This window comes from Homarus americanus, unplaced genomic scaffold, assembly GCF_018991925.1.
Source record: "Homarus americanus isolate GMGI-L3 unplaced genomic scaffold, GMGI_Hamer_2.0 scaffold45698, whole genome shotgun sequence".
In the NCBI taxonomy this organism is placed as follows: domain Eukaryota; kingdom Metazoa; phylum Arthropoda; class Malacostraca; order Decapoda; family Nephropidae; genus Homarus; species Homarus americanus.
The window spans coordinates 4529577-4554111 of record NW_024735554.1 but is presented as its reverse complement, the minus strand read 5'-3'; the positions used below and the strand labels follow the sequence as shown (position 1 = coordinate 4554111).

The 24535-nt window shown below is 38.1% G+C and overlaps 2 protein-coding genes across 2 annotated transcripts; one reads left to right on the top strand and one right to left on the bottom strand.

Moving 5' to 3' along the window:
- The first annotated feature begins 371 nt into the window (after positions 1 to 371).
- Positions 372 to 1774, top strand: LOC121871318 (mucin-1-like). Its single transcript, XM_042373538.1, has 2 exons — positions 372 to 673; positions 1078 to 1774. The coding sequence occupies exons 1-2, from the start codon at positions 372 to 374 to the stop codon at positions 1772 to 1774; spliced, it is 999 nt and encodes a 332-aa protein (XP_042229472.1).
- Positions 1775 to 6863: 5089 nt separating this feature from the next.
- On the bottom strand, positions 6864 to 23407 carry LOC121871425 (lateral signaling target protein 2 homolog). Its single transcript, XM_042373706.1, has 12 exons — positions 23257 to 23407; positions 20782 to 20928; positions 19244 to 19375; positions 18659 to 18775; positions 17283 to 17458; positions 16791 to 16962; positions 13797 to 15316; positions 13246 to 13481; positions 11613 to 12019; positions 11143 to 11247; positions 10251 to 10448; positions 6864 to 10134 (listed from the first exon to the last, which is right to left on the bottom strand). The coding sequence occupies exons 1-12, from the start codon at positions 23290 to 23292 to the stop codon at positions 10000 to 10002; spliced, it is 3381 nt and encodes a 1126-aa protein (XP_042229640.1). The 5' UTR covers positions 23293 to 23407; the 3' UTR covers positions 6864 to 9999.
- Between the last annotated feature and the right edge of the window lie 1128 nt (positions 23408 to 24535).

The window sequence follows — 24535 nt, the reverse complement described above, 5'->3', positions numbered from 1 at the left end:
GAAAACATAAGTTGGGGTGTTGTGCTGACTGACTGTTCTCTGCTCCTATTGGCTGTAATTTGGCGGGAAAATGAATAGTCCACCAATCACAGTTAAGTAAGGAAAAGCTGGAAGTATGTAATATATATGACATGGCGGACAAGCATGCCATAGAGCCCCTGAGACACTTGGTACGATCCCTGGGATCGGCGACAACCCTGAGAGGGCCCCCAGGAACTCTGCTGTCTTTGGCATTGCCCCTGGGGGCGCCACCGCCCCTGAGTGGGACCCTGGGAGCGCTGCTGTCCCTGGGAGAGCCCATGGGAGCACCACCACCCCTGCGAGGGACCCTGGGAGCACTGCTGTCCCTGGGAGGGCCTCTGTGATTGCAGATGTCCCTGAGAGAACCTCTGAGGGCGCGAGCACCCCTGGGAGGGCCCTTGGGGGAGCCAGCATCCCTGCTAGGGCCCCTGAGGGCACCACCATCCCTGGGAGGGCCCCTGGAGACCTTTGGTACGGACCTTGGCAGTGCCCCTGGGGGCGCCAATGACCCTGAGAGGGACCCTGGGAGCGCTAATATCCCTAGGAGAGCCCCTGGGGGCGTTGCCGTCCCTGTCAGGACCCCTGAGAGCGCTGCTGTCCCTGGGAGGGCCCCTGTGAGTGCTGATGTTCTTGGGTCATCATCCCTGGCAGGGTATCTGCGGGCGCTGCCATCCCTGGGGGGGCTACTGAAAGCGCCAATGTCCCTGGGAGAGCCACTGGGGATGTCACAGCCCCTATCACGTCCCGTGGGAGCGCTGCCATTCCCTGGGAAGGCCCCTGGTTGCAGTAGTTTTGGCGCTATTTAGAGCTCTGGGAGAAGCAACGTTAAGTAAATACACCGCCACCCACCACATTTCCAGTGTCATCGCATTCTGAATTAGGTAATGGAGAATAATATCCAACAGGAAAACATAAGTTGGGGTGTTGTGCTGACTGACTGTTCTCTGCTCCTATTGGCTGTAATTTGGCGGGAAAATGAATAGTCCACCAATCACAGTTAAGTAAGGAAAAGCTGGAAGTATGTAATATATGGCACGATGGACAAGCATGCCATAGGGCCCTTGAGACCCTTGGTACGGTCCCTGGGATCGGCGACGACCCTGAGAGGTCCCCCAAGAGCTCTGCTGTCTTTGGCATTGCCCCTGGGTTCGCCACCGCCCCTGAGAGGGACCCTGGGAGCGCTGCTGTCCCTGGGAGAGCCCATGGGAGCACCACCACCCCCGAGAGGGACCCTGGGAGCACCGCTGTCCCAGGGAGGGCCTCTGTGAGTGCAGATGTCCCTGAGAGAGCCCCTGAGGGCGCGAGCACCCCTGGGAGGTCCCTTGGGGGAGCCAGCATCCATGGTAGGGCCCCTGAGGGCACCAGTACCCCTGGCTGGGCCCCTGGTAGCGCTGCATATTCTGGGAGGGCTCTTTGGGGCACAACGGTCCCTGTAAGGGCTCCTGGGCGCTCGGCTGTCCCTGGGAGTGCCACTAAACCTGGCAGAGCGCCTGAGGGCACCACCATCCCCGGGAGGGCCCCTGGGAGAGCCACTGGGGTCGCCCCTGTCCTTGGGAGGGCCGCTGTGGGCTCCAGCGCTCCTGGCAGGGCCTCTGGGGGTGCCACCCTACCTGGAAAGGTCCCTGAGGGCGCTGCCGTCCTTTGGATGGTCCCTGGGATTGCCTCTTTCCCCAGGAGAGCCCCCCGGGGCGCCTCCACCCCTGGGGGACCAACCGTCCCCTGGCAAGGCCCGTGGGGGCGCCATGGCCCCTAGAAGGGCCCTTGTGAGCTCCACTGTCCCTGGGAATGCTTCTGGTTGCAGTATTTTGGCGCTATTTACAGCTCTAGGTTAAATAAATACACCACCGCCCACCACATTTCCAGTGTCATTGCATTCTGAAGTAGGTAATGGAGAATAATATCCAACAGGAAAACATTAGTTGGTGTGTTGTGCTGACTGACTGTTCTCTGCTCCTATTGGCTGTAATTTGGCGGGAAAATGAATAGTCCCTGAGAGAGCCTCTGCAAGTGCCGCTGTCCCTGGGAGAACCGCTGCCCCCCCTCTGTCTTGCAGGGCCCCTGGGGGCGCCACTGACTGTGGGAGTGCTTCTGCGGGCGCCAGCGCCCTTACCAGGTTCCCTGGGGGCACCACAATGTCTTGTCTCGTTTTTCAATGCAGCGAACTGTTGATTCGTTCATCCCATACGCCCTAGCGCATTTCGCCTTAAATTTTCTTTATTATTTTGACTTTCTCTACTGAAGTCAACACTTTTCTTTATATCTTAGGCTTTTTTGGTGTGTTACCGCCCTTGTCACCACTTCTCGAAGGATGTTTTGGAGAAATGGGATTTTCGAGCACAAAACACAGACAGAGAAGCAAAATTTCAAGCAAAATTCAACCACATATGAAGTCAGTAATACCCATTGCAATGAAGATATATTTCTGATGAAAATCCGCCAATAGTCAAAACCACAAATAAAAAATCCGCGCAAAACGAGGGTGCACACAACATATACAAAGACTGTTAATCCTCTAGCCCAGCAAATTTCAAGTCGCTTTTAAAACTGCACTGAATTTATATACGTACAATACGTACCGTATGAGTTGAAGCTACTTTATGTACTGCAAAAATCGGTGTATAAATTAGTCTTAAAAATAAAATGTTTGGGGATTAGATGTGTAAAAGGTGGCCACTAGCACCAACACCCTCAATATACATTAGTTATCTTTTCTACTGCATTAGTCAGTATGTATCAGTACAGATCCAACTTTTGTCTTTTTCCATAGTACTGTACAGTAATAATAGAAATTTAATGGAAAATCACGAATTTATGGAAAAAGTTTCCATATTTGTGTTTGAACCTTGTTATATGGTATTTAAGGGACAGTTGCATGAAAGTTAACTCAAATATGCTCAAGTAACTATTTATGCTCTCTCTTTAATGTGCACATACTACAGTATTATGAGCTGCAGTGGGCAATACATTAAGGTTCCAGGATGGTGGTAGTCATATAAACAGTGGGGTCCTGGAGGACAAGAAAATGCCTCACAGCAGTTCTGACTAGTGAGATAACTGTGACAAAGATCAAGGAAGGACTTAATGAAGTGAAATCCCACTGACACTTAATATGATCTTTTGGCAGTTCTTAGTGAACAAAATCAAGACAGTAGTCACTGAAATAAAGAGGAGCCTGAAGGTTAAAAAGGTCACCTCACTGCAATAAAACTTGAAGATAAGGAAATCACCATCATAAAAAAGTAAATGAGAGAACCATTACAGTTTTATGATAATGATGAAAAAAAAAAAAGAAAGAAAATGGAATGTCCAATATAATTTGTTGACCATTTAATTACAAAATGGAAAACTAAGACAATAAAACAAGCTAGAATTAATACATCACAGCTGTCGACTAAACTTAAAAAACTTTTGTGATACAATAAACAGTACTGTATTTTGGAACACAAAGGATGTACAATAACAAACTTCAATATCAAATGCCTTCCAAGTTTATAATGTTCTTCCCTTAATCAAAGTTGATGCCTGAAAACATAATACAAGTTTGCATTTTTAAAGAAAATAATAATTTTGTTTTTGTGGTAGTAAGCAGAAGGTGGTCATTATGTTACTGTTTACAAGTTGGTCTTCATGGTAACAATCAGACAAATAAGCTTCAGTTCTCCTATCCATAACAATAGAGGCTAATGAAGACCCAATGAGAACTTTCCTTATGGAACAACAGTAATAAGATTATTACACATCTGCTTCTGGAAACTTACCAAGAGCAGTAGCTGACCAAAAACTTATACATGTTCCTTCCCAAATTAAATGACATACCAGGCAGATAATTCTTCATCTACTGTCCCAAGACATATATATATATTTCTTTTCATTAAAGGTTTACAAGACATTGCACCACTATAGTACTGTACACCATATGGGCTATCTATTGCACATCTAAGTGTTCCAGATTTCTTATATTAGCCACCTATAAGAAGTTGAACTAATCTGTTATCACAAAGTCTGTATGTACACTTACATAAACTAGTTAACCTGTTTTAATAATTATATATTTCAACTTAAAAAACATATTGCTACATCCAACATAACCATCAATGTAATTCCATATTCTAATATCAAAGACTAAGATATACAGAGATAAATGTATACAAATATATATATACAACTAATTATATTTGTGCATTGCAATGACCTTCATACAACCACATATCAGCCTTAATTATTTAGAAAAAAAAAGCAAAGCATATCCCAGAACTGCAATTAAAAATATCCTTTGAACAACTTATTCCTTCCTATAAAAGAGACAAAAATATTCACATACATCAGTTTGTCATGGGTCTCTGGGGCTTATTTTATCTTTCTCTTATAAAGAGTCCAAGTAAGAGGGTTAAGATGATGAAGTACATACAGTACAAACACACAAGGGAATCCACTGATGTTGCTCGAGTGATTTTTTATCATATTCCAACTGGCTCCTTGATACATACTAGATATTCCATCCTGCATCACATATTTGGGAGAAAAAAAGGACAGAAAAATAATTACTGTACATCCAGCAACCACATTCATCATACATGAATGAATAAGAACAAAGACCATCCATACGGAGCTAAATTAACATGGCAACTAATGGGTACTGAGCAGTGTTTTACAATATTAATACAGTAGGTAGTTAACAGGCAAAAGGCTTAAGCTATATAAATTTTGTCTTGTAGCCAACAACTAAAGAGTTGGGCACAGCCAAAATTATTTCTGACCAGTTGCTGAAGTGTTGAGCTTGGCCAGTGTGTCACATGACTGGCAGGTAAACAAAAATAGGTTAAAAGTTACCATCATAACTGGAAGCTAACAAAATCCAAAGTAAAAACTGACTTATAAATATCCAAAGGCATTGTTTAAATTTGTATTACAGTAATATATAATAATGAGCAAGAACAGCACTTTGAAATGGACTATGACAAAGATGGAAATCATGAATGACTTCTTCCAGTGGAAGCTAATGGTTTAAATTCTTAACCCAAGCAATTATTATCTGTGCCATCTCTAAAAAAAAAAAAAAGTTTTAAATCTTACACAACTACAAATCAAAATGAGATGACAACTATTGTACAACAAAAACATTATGAGAATTCTGCCAAGCAAATATTGCTAATATCTTCAAATATGAAATATTTGTCAAATATACAAGGCAGTAACATAAAACATTTTAATTTGAGATAACTATATTTGCGTTCAGAGAAACACGCATGTCCTGCGTGTGCTGTGCTGTGCAACGTCTATATGACCTGTGATCTTTGTGACTAGTGAGGTGGTATGCAAAGGTTAAAGTCGTCAGAATATACTCCTTGTGCATGAATAGTATGCCTGACAACCATATGCATGTCCTTTATGAAAATCCCTCAGTTGTTGCTGGGCAACTTCCACAAAGTGGTAGCCAGCCATCAGGTTGATGGAGAACCCAGGAACATAATCCTGCTATACTGTACAGTACTGTGCAGAATGGAAAAATACACATGTTAAAACAAATGTATACATAGGATTGTGCCATTATCTATGATCTTTCATCCCAAACATAAAAATAGTACTGTACTTAACAATCCCCATACAGGTATGCATTTTTCAACATAAAAAAAATGTGAATTTACTTTTTTAAATGTACATATTGTTTCCCTGTATTTATGAACATGGGATATTCTTCTGCAGAGGAAAAGGTTACTAGTATTCCCAGGCCAATGGTCATAATATAATACGTACAGTCCTTATAAGTGCCATGATGACAACTTATGTTCACTATAAACAATCTCATAAACCAAATGAACTATTCCACTAGTGACAAAACAGTCGTAAACTAAACCTGCATCATATACAGTACTGTACACACTCTTATGCAAACATACCACAAATTTCAGCTTTAAAGAAAAGAATCAATTACTAATATCATATCTCTCTAAAATGACCTGACCTATCCTCACACTGATATCCTGATAAAGAAAGCTACATCACATCTGAGAAAGGTAATGATAGTGAAGCAAAGTTTTCCTTAAGTAAACCAAATCCAAAGAAAGTCCAAACTTCTGCACCTAGATGGTGCCATAGAAATTCTCAACAAGATTAACAGAGTTCAGTAATATGAATCAAAAATGATTCTATAAAAAAAGGAAAAAAAAAGTACTTATTGCCCTAAATACACCTTTTCACATATCCGTTGAGATATTGTTACATAACTATTTGACAAATTTCATAACCGAATGACAGAACACATATCAAATGATAATCTAAAATAACTGTTCGTTCATGCTAACAGAAGTGATTGACATAAGTTATGAAGTTGACAGATGTGAACAATAAACCGACAGTCTACATATAGTTTGAGAATGTAACAATTGGAGAATGACATACGACCAACTGTTATTTTAGATTGTCATTCGATATGTGTTCTGTCATTCGGTTATGAAATTTGTCAAATAGTTATGTAACAATGTCTCAACGGATATGTGAAAAAGTGTAGTATATCATGTTATTGATGTAGCTACAGAATAATAAGTGATGGTATTGCTGTGTGATTGAAATGACTACAAACTACGGCATAAATGATGCTAATAAGTTCAATTTAATAATTCTAAAATTCAAGGAGTTGCACTCACTCCCTCCCTCTACCCATCACAATAATATTACTCTGGATACTGAGATAGATATGCATATTTGTACAGTACAGTATACAGCTTGACATTTTCTTTAGTACACTATCACGTTACCATTTCTTTTTTTAATGGCATTGGTCTTTCAATAATGATGTACAGTAACCTACTTTGTGGTCTGGAATTTTGGAAAGAAACAATAACCAGGTTCTAGTTATCTCTTCAGTACTTCTTTAACAAATTGTGTGGGGCAGAGAAATGTCAAAGAGAGAGAGGAAGAATAGTGGTACAATAATATAGTAAAAACAACAGGTAAAGGGGGAAGACAAATTAAAATATTCCATATACATTCTTAATCATATCCTAAATTTAAGAGAGTACACATCCAATTATGAAACTCAACTGTGAATGCCCGTACTGACAACACCATAGTAGGGTGACTTTCTCCTTACAGTATTTAGTAATGTTAAAAATAATAAATACCGTAAAGGAAATTATCATTCATGGTTTGTGTAGAATTGTTAAATCTATTAATGATAATGCAAACAGGATACAGTACAGTATTAGCAAAGATAAGAACACTCGGTGCCATCACTGTAGTGGCAAATGTGTACTTATCCACACACTGTACCATCTACAACATAAAATTCCAAGAGATAATTATACAAAATAGTGTAAGTTCTTCATCCTCGGAGTAAAAGTGTGTTCCTAATTTCCAAACTTGAATCACAGCCAACATGTTTACTAAATCGCTACCTACTACAGTATAGAATTTCGACTTTCCTTATAATTTGCAAAATTTCTCAAATTAGCAATTAACTTTTTATAGGAAAGGTTTCTGTAAACTCTTTCTCAACATAAAGATTATTCAATATACAGTACATGGAGTACTGTACTGTATACAATACACCCCAAAATCACAATTTGAAAAGCTGTGACTAACCAATGATTGTAATATCCATTCATACTGCTTTGCTATACTGTACATAATGCTAGGAGTTATGAGTGAAAAATGTAATACTGTCAAGGTTACTAATGGGGGATTCTGTCCTGAATGAAGCCAAACTAAAATTAGGTATTTACATAAATCATGAAAAAAAAATATAGCATCAGGTGTAAATATGGTACAGCAATAAATTTAATAAAACTAGTTTCCCATGAGTGATCAAGTGTCATCACTGACAGCCATGTTAGTTTCATTTAGTAATGAATATGTAAAAACAGAAGCTATTATAATCACACAATATCAAAAACACTAGGAGAGTACTATATGTGATATGTGAAGAAGACCTGGAAGTGTGAGGTAGACAAACACTACCATGAGAGACTACCAAACAAGGCTGGCCTGGACCACATTCTCATTCTGAAACATTGAAAATATACACAATAACCTCAAAAATGTTCATGTTAAGGACAGTTGGGTTTTATTATAAAATTTAGTGAGCTGGAGTGAAGAAATACAGGTCCTGGAATGTATCCCATTTTTCTCAAGATTTTTAAACTAATTACCAGGTATTCTCCAGGAATTTAACCCCCACAAGAATGAGAATTTACAGTACATAAAATAAAGAAAAGTATTTAGAACAGAAGTGGGAAGACAGTGTCTGTCCTCATCTTCTATGCATGAGCCAAATTAATTTAACTTTGACTTTTAAATTCCCCTTCACCTATTCTGATAATTTTCTTTAATTGATGTATTATACACTTTTATGCACCCACCGGTAAAATATATTAAATGTGTATTAATAAAATAAAAGAAATTTTTGCTTTTTCTGATAAATATTGAGGGCAAAAATGAAGACCAAACCACAAAGACAGAGAATAATTCCATCCCAAACTAAACTAGTAGCAGAGGGACTTAAGAGAAATTGTGGAGAGAGAAACTGTACTACCTATAAAAGGCATTAGCTGTCTAGCTTTTCCTTTGTAAGAAAGTGTCTTAAGAATGTTCACACTACAGTCTATTGCCTTCATTTGATTTGCTTTGGCATACAGCAAAATAGGCCATTTAACTTTAATCATCTCATAATAAATCTTTTGAAGAGCTTGTATTATTATTCTTTCTTACTCAGAAAATACCCCAAGATGATTATTAAAAGGCTCCAAAATTCCCCCAAAATAATGACATTTTAAAAAAATAAGAAATGGTGACTTATTTACAGGAAATGTAAGCTTAGCAAAATTAAGATACGACTGCAGTCGAGTTACAACTGGTCAGAACCACTTCAACACTGTTCTGTTATATTTGTTAATCTATAGATACATGATTAAGTCTTCCACTACACCACTACACAAAAGGGTGGCTCATGCAAATATCCTTGTACATTCAAAATTTAGCCCCCACCAATTCTATTCAGAAGCACAGCAGGACAGTGGACATGCACTATCCAAGTTAAGAAAATACACCTTTTAATTTAACCCATTGTTTATGTCACAAGTATGACTATTTAAACTGGTTTATGACTAGGACAACCTGCCAACATTAATAAAATGATGAATAAGCTATGTTTGATAATGGCAATGTGGTTTTCTTAAAACCCTCAAATCAGTCCTGCTTGTAATTTATTAATAACAATTTGAAGAAAAAATAACTAACTACAGCATAGGCAGGAGTCTCACACCTTACTACAGTACTTACAGACCATACACAACTAGAAAAAGAAAATACAAAAAAGTGATCAAGTGCACTTACTAAGTATAAAATTGTTAGTCTATTTTGCAACTAAAAAACAAATTCCTGTCTTAGTGCTGTTGTGCCACAAACCTAAGTAACCTATACACATGGCAGTGACCCAGCCAGTGGGACTCGCTAACATTTTATTAACAACAGTTTGAATTCTAAATTGTGAGATACATGGTATCCAATGTACAGCATATCCTCTACCACACACCTACTAATACACTTAGACTAAGTCAAAATCCTCTTCACTGTGGACAACTACATTAAAAATTTTCATAATGAACTGCAAGACACCTTTGGTAACATTAACAGTCAAACAGTAAGGCAATCATTTGAGGCTTTATTAGTTAGTAACTGTGCTAAAATTAAAGTGCAGAGTCTATCAGTTGGGTATCTGTTGATTCTACTGATTGAGCTAATTAGTTGGAAGTCTCCATAGACAGCCTCTGTACGTTTCACTATGGTTAAGGGTAACCACAACGGTGATCATATTGGTCAATGTTAGTGTTGGTAATAGTTGTAGTGATGGAGATGATGGTGAGAGTGTTGTCTGTCATACTGGTACTGCTGTCTTTCATACTGGTGATGCTGTCTACCGTGCCGGTGGCTGTGAAATTGGCAGTAATGGCGATGGGGATCATCGTTGCTTTGGTGGTTGGGTCAAGAAGAGGGCGTTGCAGTTTCTGTGGTAAAGGTGACATAGTAGAGGAAGCAGACATTACACACGCGTACAGCCTTCCAGATCCCGTAGTGAGGCAGAGGCACAGCGTGCTGGCTGCAGTGTGCACAGAATACCTGCAACAAATTATTTTCTAATTTATATCACATTTTTGTGTCTAACTTCAAAACACCCTGGAAGGAAGGTATAATCAATTGCATTGTTTTTATGAACAAAGTTTGTATATACAAACCTTTCCGCAATTTCTACAGTGGTGACGTCTGCGAACCATGGTGAATGCTGCTCCACAGGCCATACATCTTGGGGCTTGCTGGTCAGGTACCCAAGCTGGAGGTTCCTGAACCCTGCGGCGGCGGCGACCTGACTCATTGCTTCGTTCTCTAGGACTGCTCGGTGAAACTAGTTCAACGCCATCCCGAGACCCCATTGACTGCAAGGAAATGTTTGCAAGAAAGCATGTACAGGTATTGCTCTGTTGGAGTATGACCACAGCAAGAAAATTAAATTTCCAAGATGAAACTGTCAGCTAATCAGAATGCACACATCTATTAACGTGTGGACCTATGAGTACTGTATCACTCAATCTAACTTGCATCTCATGATAGAAAATCATTTTAAGGTGTTTGATATGAATTACAATGATTGCAGATCTGAATTGGATTGACTATGGATCTGAATTACACTGACAAAGGATTTTAATTACTCCAACCCTAAGGCTTTGAATTACACCTATTCTAAGGCTTCATATTACAGTGGTTCTGACACACATTTATACATCAGCTATCTGGCCTCAACTAAACCTGACTCACAATTACACCAACTCTAAATCAAAGTTATACAGAATTCTCACCTGGACTAAGTACCTAAGGAAGGGATCAAAACCATGCTTGCAAGCCAAAATAATCTGTGATCTGTAAGTATATCTTTAAAGCTTATTCCCTGAGACATGAATCTACCAGGTGTAAATACAGTCCATCTTAAAATAACCAGCAATTAATAAAAAATTCTGGGACTCTTACAAAGATGTACTATAATGATATAATACCATGGGTAGTACTGATAAGCTTGCAACTATGGCACCTCCACGCAAAACAAAGAAGTATATACGAGTTGGTGATTGTTACCTGCTCCTGTGGGGACAGAGTGAAGGAGTCAGGAGTGATACCAAAAGACTCGGCATGCTGCACTTGTGTGGGAGGAAGCAGCTCAACATTTGGAGGGATGGATGCCTGCAAAATAAGTGTTAATGAGTATATAGAACTCACTTCAGTATGAGCATTCCTTTTCCTTCTTCAATAATATACATCTTATCATCTATTCAATTATCTTTCCTCCATTCTTATTAATGTGTGGGACATCAAGGGAACTATATATTTCTCCCCATCACCTTTCTCTTCCAAATTCATTCACTCACATTTGAAACTTCCCTTCTAAATTACCTACAAGGGCAGTACCATCTGCAAACAGCAACTGCCTTATCTACCATTTGAATCCTGTATTCTTCTTTACCAAACTTGCTCTATGCTGTACAGAATTTATAAAAAATAACACACACACACACATATTCTCAGTACTATATTGACCTTACTCCTACCTGAGTAACTTCTGAAAATTGCATGAGAGCATGATCATTAAAGATGGCAGCTGGGACTTGTATGGACGGAGGACACATAGGTGGAGATGTTGATGCTGGAAATGTATCTGTCGGAGATAAGGGGATGTCTGCTGGAGAAATGTGAGATGACTGCATCACCCGTGGGGGTAATACTATGGATGAAGCCGAGGTAGATATTGGGGGTGCAGCAAGAGGAGATATTGAGGAGGTAATAGCTGATGGGGATGATGGTGGGGACGAGTGTGGTGATGAATGAGAAGATGAATGAGGGGAATCCCCCATGGGCCGATCCTCTGTAGTTTCTACAGGTGAGTTGCAGCGATGTTCAGGAGTCCCTATAACAACAAGGGCATCCTCAGCACTCTCAACACTTAGCCGTTCCGAGTCTGTGGAAACAAAAGAACAACTCGTTAAATATGATATATGGGATTTTCAGTTTCCCATTATGATAATAAAAATGACATGCTCAGTACCATAAGAACATAGGCAAGTAAAAGGTCCATGAAAAAATCCAGATAGTGGACATCTTGGGGTAACTGGGTGATAAGTAGCAAGAATAAACAATCACTAAATGTGATTTTAGCACCCAATAAAATATTCAAGTCAAACTGGGGCCATAATTGTTGTAAACATTTACCAAAAATCCACAATGCATTTCTCAAACTGTTTGCACCTCAACAGAGAATGGCCAAGATATAAATGAAGGATTACCATAATTCCTAAATTCCCTTTTTTTATAATAAAGCGAGGTCTGAGCAACTCTGATTAACCTGAAGTCTATGGGGAGAAAACTATCTAAAAATAATTATTTATTTACAGAAATTCTTTTGAATCAAAATTAAATGGATTAAGTTAAGGGAGCTGCTATAAGGCAGTGAAGCATGAGCAGCTAAAGAGGATAACATACACAGTCTTGACCAAGCTGAAATGACAATGGTAAGATGGATGTGTGATGTTGTGATGTTGAGGGATAGGAGAACCTACTCCGAGCTAAGGGACCAGTTGGGTATTAACTCTTTCACTATGGGATGCCACTTAATATTATATTTGACTAAGAGAAAAAATTGTGTTAAAAGAAAACAAAGATTGGGTTCAGCAAGGAAATGGTTGAGCCAACATCATTATATAAATATGAAGCATGGAGATGCAAGAAGAAGGAGCAAATAAGAATTAATAGATAAGATGTGCAAGAGCAATAAATGGAGTAAATTGGATGCAGGGAAAAGGAAATGAAGAAATATGATGAGGAAAACTACGAGGTATCAGGCGTCTACTCAAGTGGTGGATGAGAGAAAGACCAAGGAGATGGAAGTGAATGGGATGGACATCAAAGAAGCAGCAGTGACCACAAATGAGAAGACAACATGGTTTCAAGAGATTTTTTGGAAAGGACATGTTGCTGGTGGGTGAAGCAACAGGGGTACACCAGATTTGGGGTATTGCTGTAGAAGCAGAGTAACTTGTAAGATGACAACCTTCACAACACTAAGACTGAGCAAACGATGATGTATGAAGGAGAATACGTATGTGTTTTCTCCTTTCTGGCTGCCATGCGTATGTGAAATTGGAAACTTGATAAAAATAAAGCGAAGTGATGAATCATTCAACAAACCATTGCCACCAATGGAGTTCTCGGCAATTTCATCATCTTCATAGGAATGTATTGGGGAAGACGCAGACCATTCGGGTTCCTCACTCTTCGGTGGCTCCTCTGGGGGACTTTGGTTCATCAGGAACACACATTTAAGAATTTTCCTCAAGTCACTGGCATAGTTTGTTTGCAGCTGATCAGCAACACCAGAGATGCACACAAATAGACGATGAATCAAATCCTGAGCATCAGAAAATCTGAAAAACAATATCACCAATTTTTCTTTTATCTATACCATTTTAAGTATTCATATCCAATGATCTCCTTCCTTTAAAAAGTATATTTGATTATCTATTTATAAACTAATAGTCCCAACAAGTATTAGCGTCCTTTATGCTTGCAAGACATAAAATGCTTTCTACTTTTACAATTTCTTTTATATTTACATTTGTCTGCATTAACTCTGAATTAAGTAAATTTCTGGTAAAAAACTTTATCAGTAACTCCCATCACTATCCAACTATTTAATATGTAAATCAACATTGAAAGTATTCAGCAATAAACTAATTTACCTTGCACGAGGCCTCCAAGTAGCAGCAACTTCTGCTGCTTGAAGAGCCAAGGCTACTTCTTCATCATCTTCAGCACCAGAGTTATAAGGTGATGTTGATCCACTTGAATAACGTCCACTCTGACTCTCTGGGCTAACAGGATCTACAGGAGCTGAAGTGGTTGTCTGACCAGGAGTTTGATAATTTCCTTGGCCAGTTTCTCGTGTGCAAGATATAGAAGATATTTCTTTGCAAATTATTATTGTTTGTTCATGCACCTCTTCAGATGGAACAGACTCTCTTTTCTCCATCTCTGATATTTTTTCAGCATATTCACAGGGATTTATTTTGTCTGCAACAGTTGGGTTACCTGAACTGTCTATAGAAATGTTCTGGTCATGACCTGAAAATGTTTGAGTAGTTCCACACATTTCACAACAAGAAAATATGCAGCAACCAGTGTCATCAAAAACACACAGTTGTGCTGTGGCACTTGCTAGAGCCTCAGTATCCTTGTTCTCATTATCTTGAATTTCAGACAGAGAACCAGGAGAGAGGGTGCTCCGGTCCACCCCTTCTATAGTACTAACACAATCACTAACATAAGAAGGTCCTGCCTCCCCCCATCTACTGTCGGCCTGTACAGTTACATGAACGCTATCACACAGACTATCACAATTTGTTGAGGCAGTGCTACAGTGGGGATGAGCAATAGGAGACTGAACTGATGTCACTTCATAATGAACCTGAGAAGCATTATAGTGAGTGTCAGGTTGATGGGGTCCTTGCTGGGATTCATCAAAATACCCATGTTCATATTCATTAACAGTTCCACAAGAGCAAGCGATGGTTTTGATTCTATCAACGGGCTGGTGTCTCGATCGTCTGGGGCGGTGAGCGTGTTGTCGCTGGTGTTGGTGGCGATGGTCTGATTGGTGTTGCTGATAATGGTGTTGATGATCATAGGGGGGTGGAGGTGGGGGAGGAATGTTTTGATGGTGAGGCTGCTGCTGACGTTCAGTACGAGATGACGTTCTTGACTGATTGCGCTGGGAATGATGACTCTCTTCCCCACTGTCACTATCTGGTGGGGGAGGAGGAGGGGGATTTTGATGGTGGCGGTGGGAGTGACTACGGCGTGATCTGCGACGTGCTCTTGGCCTTTCATCTACAGTGGCATTAAGGCGAGCAAGAAACTTCTCACTCTGACGTTCTTGTCTGGCTCTGGAGCGTGATCCTCTACTTTTTCCAGAAGTCCGTTCTCGTTTTCGTTCATAGCGTTCGGGTTTCTTTCCAGGTTGGTAAAGGGTACTCAATTCTGGAGTGAGATACTTACATGATGGGTAGCTAGCATAGAATTTTTGAACAAAATCAGAGGTAAAGGATGCCTGTCCATATGCATTTGGTGGTAAGCTGTCATCATTTGGAATCTGTGAGGTGTTTGGATCAGGTTCATCCATGGAGCATAAAGCTTTCTCCAGTGCTGCCAACTCACTTGTGCTCATCGTCCACAGAAGTTCCCGTATTTTGCTTAGGAGAGTCTGGAAAAAGATGTATACAGTATACATTAAACTTATCAGCTGTGAGAATCAAATTTCTTGCTAGATCTAAAACAATGTCTTAAGAGATATTAGAAAAAATTAAAAATAAAAGGAAAGGGATTATAAATATGTAAAACAGCGGTTCCCAGACACAGGGTCTTTACCCCTAATAAAGTCGCATGGAGGTTATGGGTCGCTGGAGTCACCTGGGGTTGCAGCAGTCACATGTGACTTTTTTTAAGTTCAGGTGTCAAGTACTGAAGGACATGACCAACAGGTGCTGTCTCACTAAGTCAGGACCATATATTATAGTCAAGGGAATAATGCAGTTACTGGAGGTTTAATTCTGTTATTAAACAGCGTAACATCCAACGTTCTAAGCTACAACTCTGTCATATGTCGTATGTTACAACTATGAGTTTCTAATTTCCTGCTACTACAAGGACAGAGTTTTGAAAAAATAAGGTCTTATAAATCAAAGAAGAACATTCAAGACACAGTATCTAAAACAATTATTACAAGTACAATATGCTAAATGCAATACTAAATATCAGCTCCAGCTAAGGTCTCTTCACAAGTTTTTTTTTTTTGGTTACACGACACATATACAGGTAAGTGAGAGCAGCTTTCATTAAATAATAAAAAGGTGTTAAATTAGGACATTTGTATGAAAAAATTTCATATATTGAAGGTTCATAAAGTGAAGGATACCAATAATTTGTCTGCTCCACTGACAGTTAATATTAATATTTATCTTCACTGCTTACTTGTTTCAACTGTTCATTTTATTGTTTCTACTGTAGTGTACACACAGGTACACTCGGTAAAAAAAACAATTTTAAGGAAATGAGCAATTGTGTTGTCTTGCTAAGGTTGGTTGGCATGATTGAGAGATATTTCCTACCTATTAATGTAGGCCTAATTCAGTTATTTCAATTGAAATACAGGTAGTATAAAATTAGTTCATTGCAATAACAGTATGCCTCATGGGCCTGTATCAAAAACTTCATTCACTGTGTCATTTTGTTTCTCACAACAATTGTAAAGACGGTTTTTTACCGAGTGTACGTTAAAATGTAAAGTATTAAAAATAGTTAATAAGTGCATTTTACTTATATTTGTTACATTATAGAGCAAAAAATCTATTTCTGTGGTAAATTTTATTTCATATTAAGTAATTTCACATAAATAAATGTTTTACAGGATTGCAGGTACTGTACTGACAGTACTGTATTATGTTAAGCAGGGTATGCTTGTAGAAGCATTCCTGAAACTTTTACTTCTCTTAAATTCACTGGCATGAATAAAGAAATCTATTTTACCGTAGGCATCAATTATGCCCCAATTTATAATAAAATTATACAAAAAAATAAATAAATAAAAAAGACAGCCGAGATGATGGGAGTCTCAGATGATCAGAGAGAGAAATCCATCAGCAGGTAAAAAGGAATGAAGACAAAAGCAACAGACTTACTCTAAACGGCCGGAAGAGTTCTGACAGACTCCTGGGCTCCCGGTCCAGGTTCAAGGGGCCATCAGGAAACATAACCAGACCAGCAACAATGGCCAGGCGAGGAATTGTAAACATCAACGCTGGGTCATAATCATCAATCTGGTCCTGGGAAGTAAAGCCCAGTTTGAGAGCCCTGTGGAGGAATTAAAGCATAAGTTAAAGTAAAAAATTAATGAGGAAAGTCGAGTCTAGAAATTTTAAGGCGAGTTTTTGAGTTTGTCCATTTGATCCTTGACAGAGAATATGGTTCACTTCCATCGAGTCTCCTTCATGAAAAAATAATCATCTACTGAAGTTAACTCTTTTATTATGAAGCAGAAGTTAATGGACCAACAGACAGACAATGCCTCCCATTAAGACAGGTATATATAAACTTTAGGCCTAGTGCTGTAAATAAATGTCTTTCAGTATAAAATAAAACATTATTTAGTTTGGTCTCATTACTTAACTCACCTCTGAACAGTCTCCGAGAACAGGACAACCACATTCTGTTGGACGTCGTGTTCCTCAACACTCTTGACTGGCACCATGGCGCTCACATAACTCAACTCAAAATCAGCAAAAAATCTGTCAAAAATCTTAAGAGATTCTCGAATCTTCTCTGTGTACTCAGGCATAGGTTTGAGGCACTGCAAAAAACGAGAGAAAAATTAATTCCTGATTCACATAACAATACAATACTTACATAGTACAAAAATTGTATATACTACAGCATGAAGTTCCAACTAAATCTGCAGAAAAGTACAACACTTCCCAAAAAACAATAATAGTACTGAAATGTCAGAAACCCAATGAGTATCTGAGCTTGGCCCAGTGAACTACCGGTACAGAAGTTCTTTTATAAGAGAAAAGAATCATCCTTCATTATTTGAGGAACAAACTCATTTTTTCTCATAGCTGGTGCAACTATGGTAACTGGTGTACCACAAACATTCTCCCTTTGACTGACTTTAGTTTCCTCTTAGATGTTCCAGTTACTTCTGGGAGAGCTACACCACTACTTCTTTCTCTTATAAAACTACTGAAATTTTTTATTTTCTACTTTTGGTCATCATTTCCTATTTCCTTAAAACTTGTCCTCCATGATGTACCTTAGACAGTATTGTACTCTTAAGGGTTCTTATTTTTATCACTTAGAAAAAGGAAATGATGACTCTTACATTTATGTGATCATCACCCATGAAATTCTTTGGCAAACATTTCAGACAGTGTTGGGTATTTTCACTTAAAAGGGTGAGAGCAGCAAACTGAATTCTTGTTTTGAAAGTGTAAAGCAGGTTAAAATACACTGTACAGAAGGTAACTAACAATAAGCGCAGGATTAGAAAGACACCTAGACCCCCAGACAATGAAAGGCCTTTTAAAACAATCCCTGCATTCTGAATATAAATAAGCACTACTTTCTTACCTTTGGAAATCAATAAAAAAAAAAATCACAGTACCATACTTGCTGGCTTATAAGATGTACTTTCCCCCAGAAAAACAGCCTGCATCTTATGTTTACATATTACAAAACATTGTTGGGAAACCCTTTCATTGCATCATCAGCTTTCAATGTCGGTTCCCAATAAGTGTCAATCCTTCATCAATAAATGAAAGTGTTCATATGAACTTTTTAATGCCTTTTCTAATAAGAAGAAACCCTTCTATATCTGACACATACTTTCTTTGAAAACATTATTACTGCAAATAGTGAAAACTGATTTTGATCATAAAAGTGAGGGAAAAAACATATTTTTATCCACCCATGACTCTCTGTCAGGGCCAGAGCTTAAATAATACATAATTAAATAAATATTAATAATCATAACTCTAGCAATGTTATGTACCTGTTCTCTGAGGAGGTTCCTGACAGTCTCAATGGTCTTGGTGACAGCCTTGGCCAGCGGTCTCATGCGTGAACTTTCAGCCTCACGGTTCATGATGCTGCTCCCAGCGGCCAAACACTGCAACAATAATCCTCCGTAAGTATTTGAAGTATCGCTTAAACCAGCCTTCAATTTATTTCAATTATCCTTTTAAAAGCCATGACATGAGAAATACATTGATGTGTTCTCAAATAAAGCTAAATCTGAACATTATTCCATTAATTACACGAAACATTCGAATTACTCAGACACAATATTATCAACACATTAAAAGTGTATATGACTTTACATACTTCAATTAGGAACATATATGCCTATAACATAAGTTAATACACTCTTGTAGACATCAGTGATCTATCAACAAGGAGTTCCTAACTCTACAGCTCAGCTGATAATCCTTGCTTCCCAGGTTTTTAATTTTCTGCAATGAACTTGTTGTGCTTGTCACAATAATGACATAGTATAGTGTCAAAGTACTGTATATGTAGTTATTATAGTTAACACAGTACAGTGCTACAGAGAAGAACAAGTGTCCCAGTACCTTACCTCTGCACCAAACCACAGCTGGCCTGCTAGGTTCTCCTGCATGACATCATCAGGGAACTTCACACGAAAATCCCGACTGGCCCGTTCTCGAGGGATTATCTCATCCATCATCTCTATACATATATTTAGGACCTGAAATATCATAAAAACAGCACTCATAACTCCAACTCTAAGTTACATGGCTGTCTACAAGGTAAGTCAGTTCACCTTCTCTTGCTAGGGATTCTTTTCGAGATCATCCTCTGTCCTCACCCTTCCATCTCACCTGTACCAGATGATATTCCACCACCATTTTCACACTCACAGGTGTACCGTACAGTACTTCCAATACTGTAAATACATGCAGGTATTTCATCCTCCACCTTCTCTAAGTGTTTCCTATTACAGTATTTATGACTTTCTTTTCTTTTACATTGCCTGTTAGCAAAAGAAAAGCAACCACTTATCATCCATACTCCAGCCACATTAGTTTTGGTTACACACTTATGGACACCCCAACACTGACCAACAGACTAGACGACACCTGTCATTTGGCGGGAAGCCCACCTGGCAGCTACATCCCATACTCATACAACCGAAACTTCTTCCACCTTGGACTACCCAACCTTATCAGTTGAGAAGACATCAACATTTGCAGGTTGAGCCAAATCCTCACCGTGGTGTCTCCACAATACCTTGGCCCTTCCTACTACAGTACAGTATTTCCACGCTAACCTGGCCCATAAGCCACACCCCTCGTCTATAGCTACAAATATCTGGTTGGTTCCCCTGAGCATTTTACCTCCCCCCAAACTGTGTGTGTATAAACAGGTATTTATATTGACCTTTTATAATAAATATCTAAATTTTTATAACATCCTCTCTGAAGTGCTAATGCCATGATATGATTTGAATTTTTATAGTTCAGATATTTAACATTATTTTAGATCATAACAAGTCAGGTTATCAATTGTGAACCCATTTAGTTTGAATTTTCTATGAACCAATCTGTTATTACTATGGAAGAGAGGCGTGGCTTATGGTCCAGGTTAGTGTGGAAAGGGTACAGTGTGGTGGTCATACTGAGGGTTAAGTGTTCATTGGGACAACCTCTCAGGTTTTTATTATAATGTATCTTATTATTAATATTATATATCTCCAAACTTCTATAGTGATGTTGATTTTGATCAACAAAAATTCATTCACCCTTAACGTTCATGAATATTAACATGTGTTATAATCAGTGTTTAATTTGTAAAATCAGATGGTTTGAATCAAGTGTGCATGCACACACACACACAAGTTATCCTTCATATGCCGTCATTAAATCATTCTTACTGATATAGCCGATACAACTAAAGAATAATTCTCTAAGAGTTAAACCTCAGGATTAAATAACTAAAGTATTAATGAAAGAAAACAATACAGTATATATAGACCTCACTCTATCCTTGGATTGGAAGAACTGGTTTATAAAGGTGGAGCATTGAAAAGTAATACTGTAATTATTCTAAAAAAAACATAAAAAGATAAATACTGAAATGAAAATTAAATCTCACCCTATCCTGGCACTGGCGGAGCTGGTTGACAAGAGCGGTACATCTCTCGGGGTCCTTCCTGCCGTCAAAACTGTCCAGCTCCGCAGCTACCATGTTCAACTCATCGTCAGCATAATAAAACTGTGCCATCAATGAAGGATCATCTTTCTGTAAGACAAATAAGAGCCAACACTTAAGTCAAGCATAAGGCACCAACACAATGCAGTTATGGGGTAAGTGGGAGAAAGGAGTGGGGGGGGGGGGGATAACTTCATCTAATTATGAAGTAGATTTATCCAATTACACATCATTCAACTGTACTGCACCAGGAATAATTAGTCTGCTACACCACTGCACTACTGTTTATTTAATGTGATTAAAAATTGGCTTAAAATGTCATTTATAACAGAAATGTTCTGGTAACTATTATTATCATAACTTGTCTGCTGACATTATTTTTACCTTCAATTGAAGAACAAAAAAATACATTGCAATTTGGTAAAATTTGTTATACTGACCTACTGTACTATGTATGTTTTCAGGTTTCCCTCTTCCCTGACTATTTAAATGAATATCATGAATTATAAATCAATAAATTCTACTTTAACAAGGTTTTGCTTCATGAAGTTTTAAAACAAACTAAGATTAGCTACTTATATTGTGAAGACTATGATAAAAAACATGTATATGTAAGTCCCATTCTGTTCTGTATTTAGTATATACGGTATAGGTTTACAGATCCACTGGTGAATATCCTGACGACATGTTAACTAAGCTGAAAATAAAATGCATGTTGTGATTTAGTTATCATGGCAGACAGGATCGCTATGTGAAGCAGTGGCAAGATACTGACTCAAATTATTTCGACTGGGAATGTTGATATGTTTAGTACCCCAGAATTTGACATCATGTGAAAGGAAAGGATACAATGTTAAATGGATAAGTGTAGCATATCTTCTTCAAATAAAGCCATATAAAATAAGCAAATTTACCTCAGAATGTGTGTGCACAGTACAGCACAGTACAGCAGACTCTGTTGGTATGTCACTCCAAAATTAAAACCATACTGGTATGTCTTGGCTGAGCCTCACCTGAATTACAACCATTGGTGCAGTTACCAGGTAAATTTTGTTCTCCAATGAATGTATTTTACTTTATATGTTTAGTTTTGGTTTATAATCATTGTGTACACCATTTTTTTTTCATTAAAACATGTTTTGTAACATTTTAAGATGTTTTAGGAAGGATTTTCTTTTGTAGCAATTCATCTCAACTTTTATAATAGGCATCTATCAGAAAATGTGACTCAACCTATGAAGAAGCGAGTTAATAATTTTTTTTTCAGAAACAGAGTCCTTTTATAAGTCAGGGAATACTACCTGTATCTTTTTAATTTTGTATTAAATGACTGCCAGTGTGGCAGCAGTTTGACAATACAGTACACATATTTCTCAGGAAGAAAACCAGGAGAAAAACGAGCATACAGTATATAAAGTGTAATACCTAGAATAGATGTGGGCTACTCTAGAGGTAAAATAGCATTTTATATAAAAATATATTATATTAAATACAGTACCATGTCTAGTTAAGGCAGAGCTGTTAATACAGTAGCAGCATGTATAATAGTGATAAAAACAAAGTTTGGTCCAGTGATATGGTACTTTATGCAGTCACATACCCACTCTTATGCTCAAATAATTCGTCATATGGTGAAATATACAAGTGATAGTATCTTTACAATAAAATATATCAATGGTAAATAATTAGATGATTCAACTGATGAAATCCACTAAAAATTTTGTACACCTGAGCTGAAAATGTTTGTGTCTGGACTTGTGGTCATTGCATAAGAAAGAACAGGAACTTGCTGAGTCATAGTAGTAAATATTGAAACTGAAACAGGAAATTGTTGATTCATAGTAGAATGAATACACCTATACTCCAATATTACAAAGATCAACCAAAACAGACACACATACTGAGTGTTTCACATAAACAGCTTTCTAACACTTTTATAAATCAAGTTCCGTCACAAGAATAAGATTGACATACAAGTTCATCATTACCAAACACTGTAGCCTCAACCTTCTTCTGTATGTCACCTGAGATTTAAAGATAAAATTGAATTATGTATTAAAGTAAATCCTTTCATAACAAGAGTATAAGTCATCTTGAAGACTTATTATGATAGTGATAATCTATGCAATGAATCTGCACAACTGATAAGGTTTACTCCTGGGTTTTTTTCCTACTGACAGCAGCGTCAACAATTAATAAGTAAAGCTTGGTGGATGATATTAAGTGATAGGCAGGTCTTTAATGGTGTTCAATTGAGAGGGAACAAGTGGACATCTGGACATCAATAGAAATAATAATGCAACAAAGACTTTTTAGTGGACACGGAAATGAGTTCGTCTCATGACTCAAGGACACACTTGGCTGCCTGCTTTCTCTGACAATGTAAACAACGTTATTTTCCATTATTTCACGACTTACCCGGGGTCTGTAGAACCATTTCCGGAGAGAATTCATAGCTATAGTCCATGCATAGGCTTAGTAAGTCCTAAGAGTACGATAATATGGTAAAATAAGGCAATATTACGAGAATACACAACTCCCTTGGGGTTGACCCTCACTGTCTTGTTGATAGCTCACGCCCCTACAGCTTTTCAAGGAGTAAATCTAACCTATATTACCTCCGTAGACAAATATTATATTACATTATAATATGTAATATTTAATAAACTAAAATAATATTCTATTCATGAGTTTATAAAAGAAAACATATTGAGTAAATACTTTTTACTCAAGATGTGATGGAAATCGTGGCGTCAAATTTAAATTCACGAGAAGTGTAACCAGGGAGAGATTTAACCAAGTCGGCTGGTGTATATACTGTATATACTCCATTTAAAATTCACGATGTAAAAGAATTCAAAACTGTCCATCTTTAATTTGTAGAGTGTGTCATAAGCGACTTGAGGTAATGAAGGAAGGAGAGGAAGCTTAGTGAGAAATCATGAATCAAAAGTCTCATGGGTGGGTGATAGTCTTCAAACTAAGACAAATTCATAGAATAATCCACCAGGAAAGAAGTAGGGTATCTTATTAAATTAAAGTTTTCGTCCTGTAAATTGATATGCAACCATATATGTTGGTTAAAGAAGACATTTGATTAAGGGGTCACATTGAAGTTTCAAAGTTAGCAGCACGATACTGTTTTGTCCAGGTCTTTTTTCCAGAGCCACTCACTGTTCCTATGTTAAACTTGGCGCATCTCAAAGCGACGTACTCAGTTTCACTTTTTTTAACGTCCTTATGAACTCTGTCTGCTACTTCAACTGTAGTGAGTCTCGACACCTCACACGCTAACACTGACACCGATATCGAATCAGTGTATAGGGGCTTACATGCCCTGGGTCACCACCTACGTCCTTAAATTTGCCTGTGTGTGCAAAGTTAATTACTAATAAATTACTGAATTCACAGTGAAAACTATCTTGTTTGTGATGTGGGATCTGTTTAGGCTAAGTACAGTCCATAAATATAATGATTACGTCATGTAGGTCGGATTTCCTGCTACGAAAGAAAACGTTTATTATTTAGGGGAAGCTTAAACATATTTTACGATGTTGCGACTAACCCTTTTACTTTACTTTTATTCTGGCGCTATTATTACACACCTATTATCTGTCAGACTCTATAGTTAAATATGGTAAAACTTACAACATAAATATATTATCTGGATATCGTATACACAATCTTCTGAGATAAC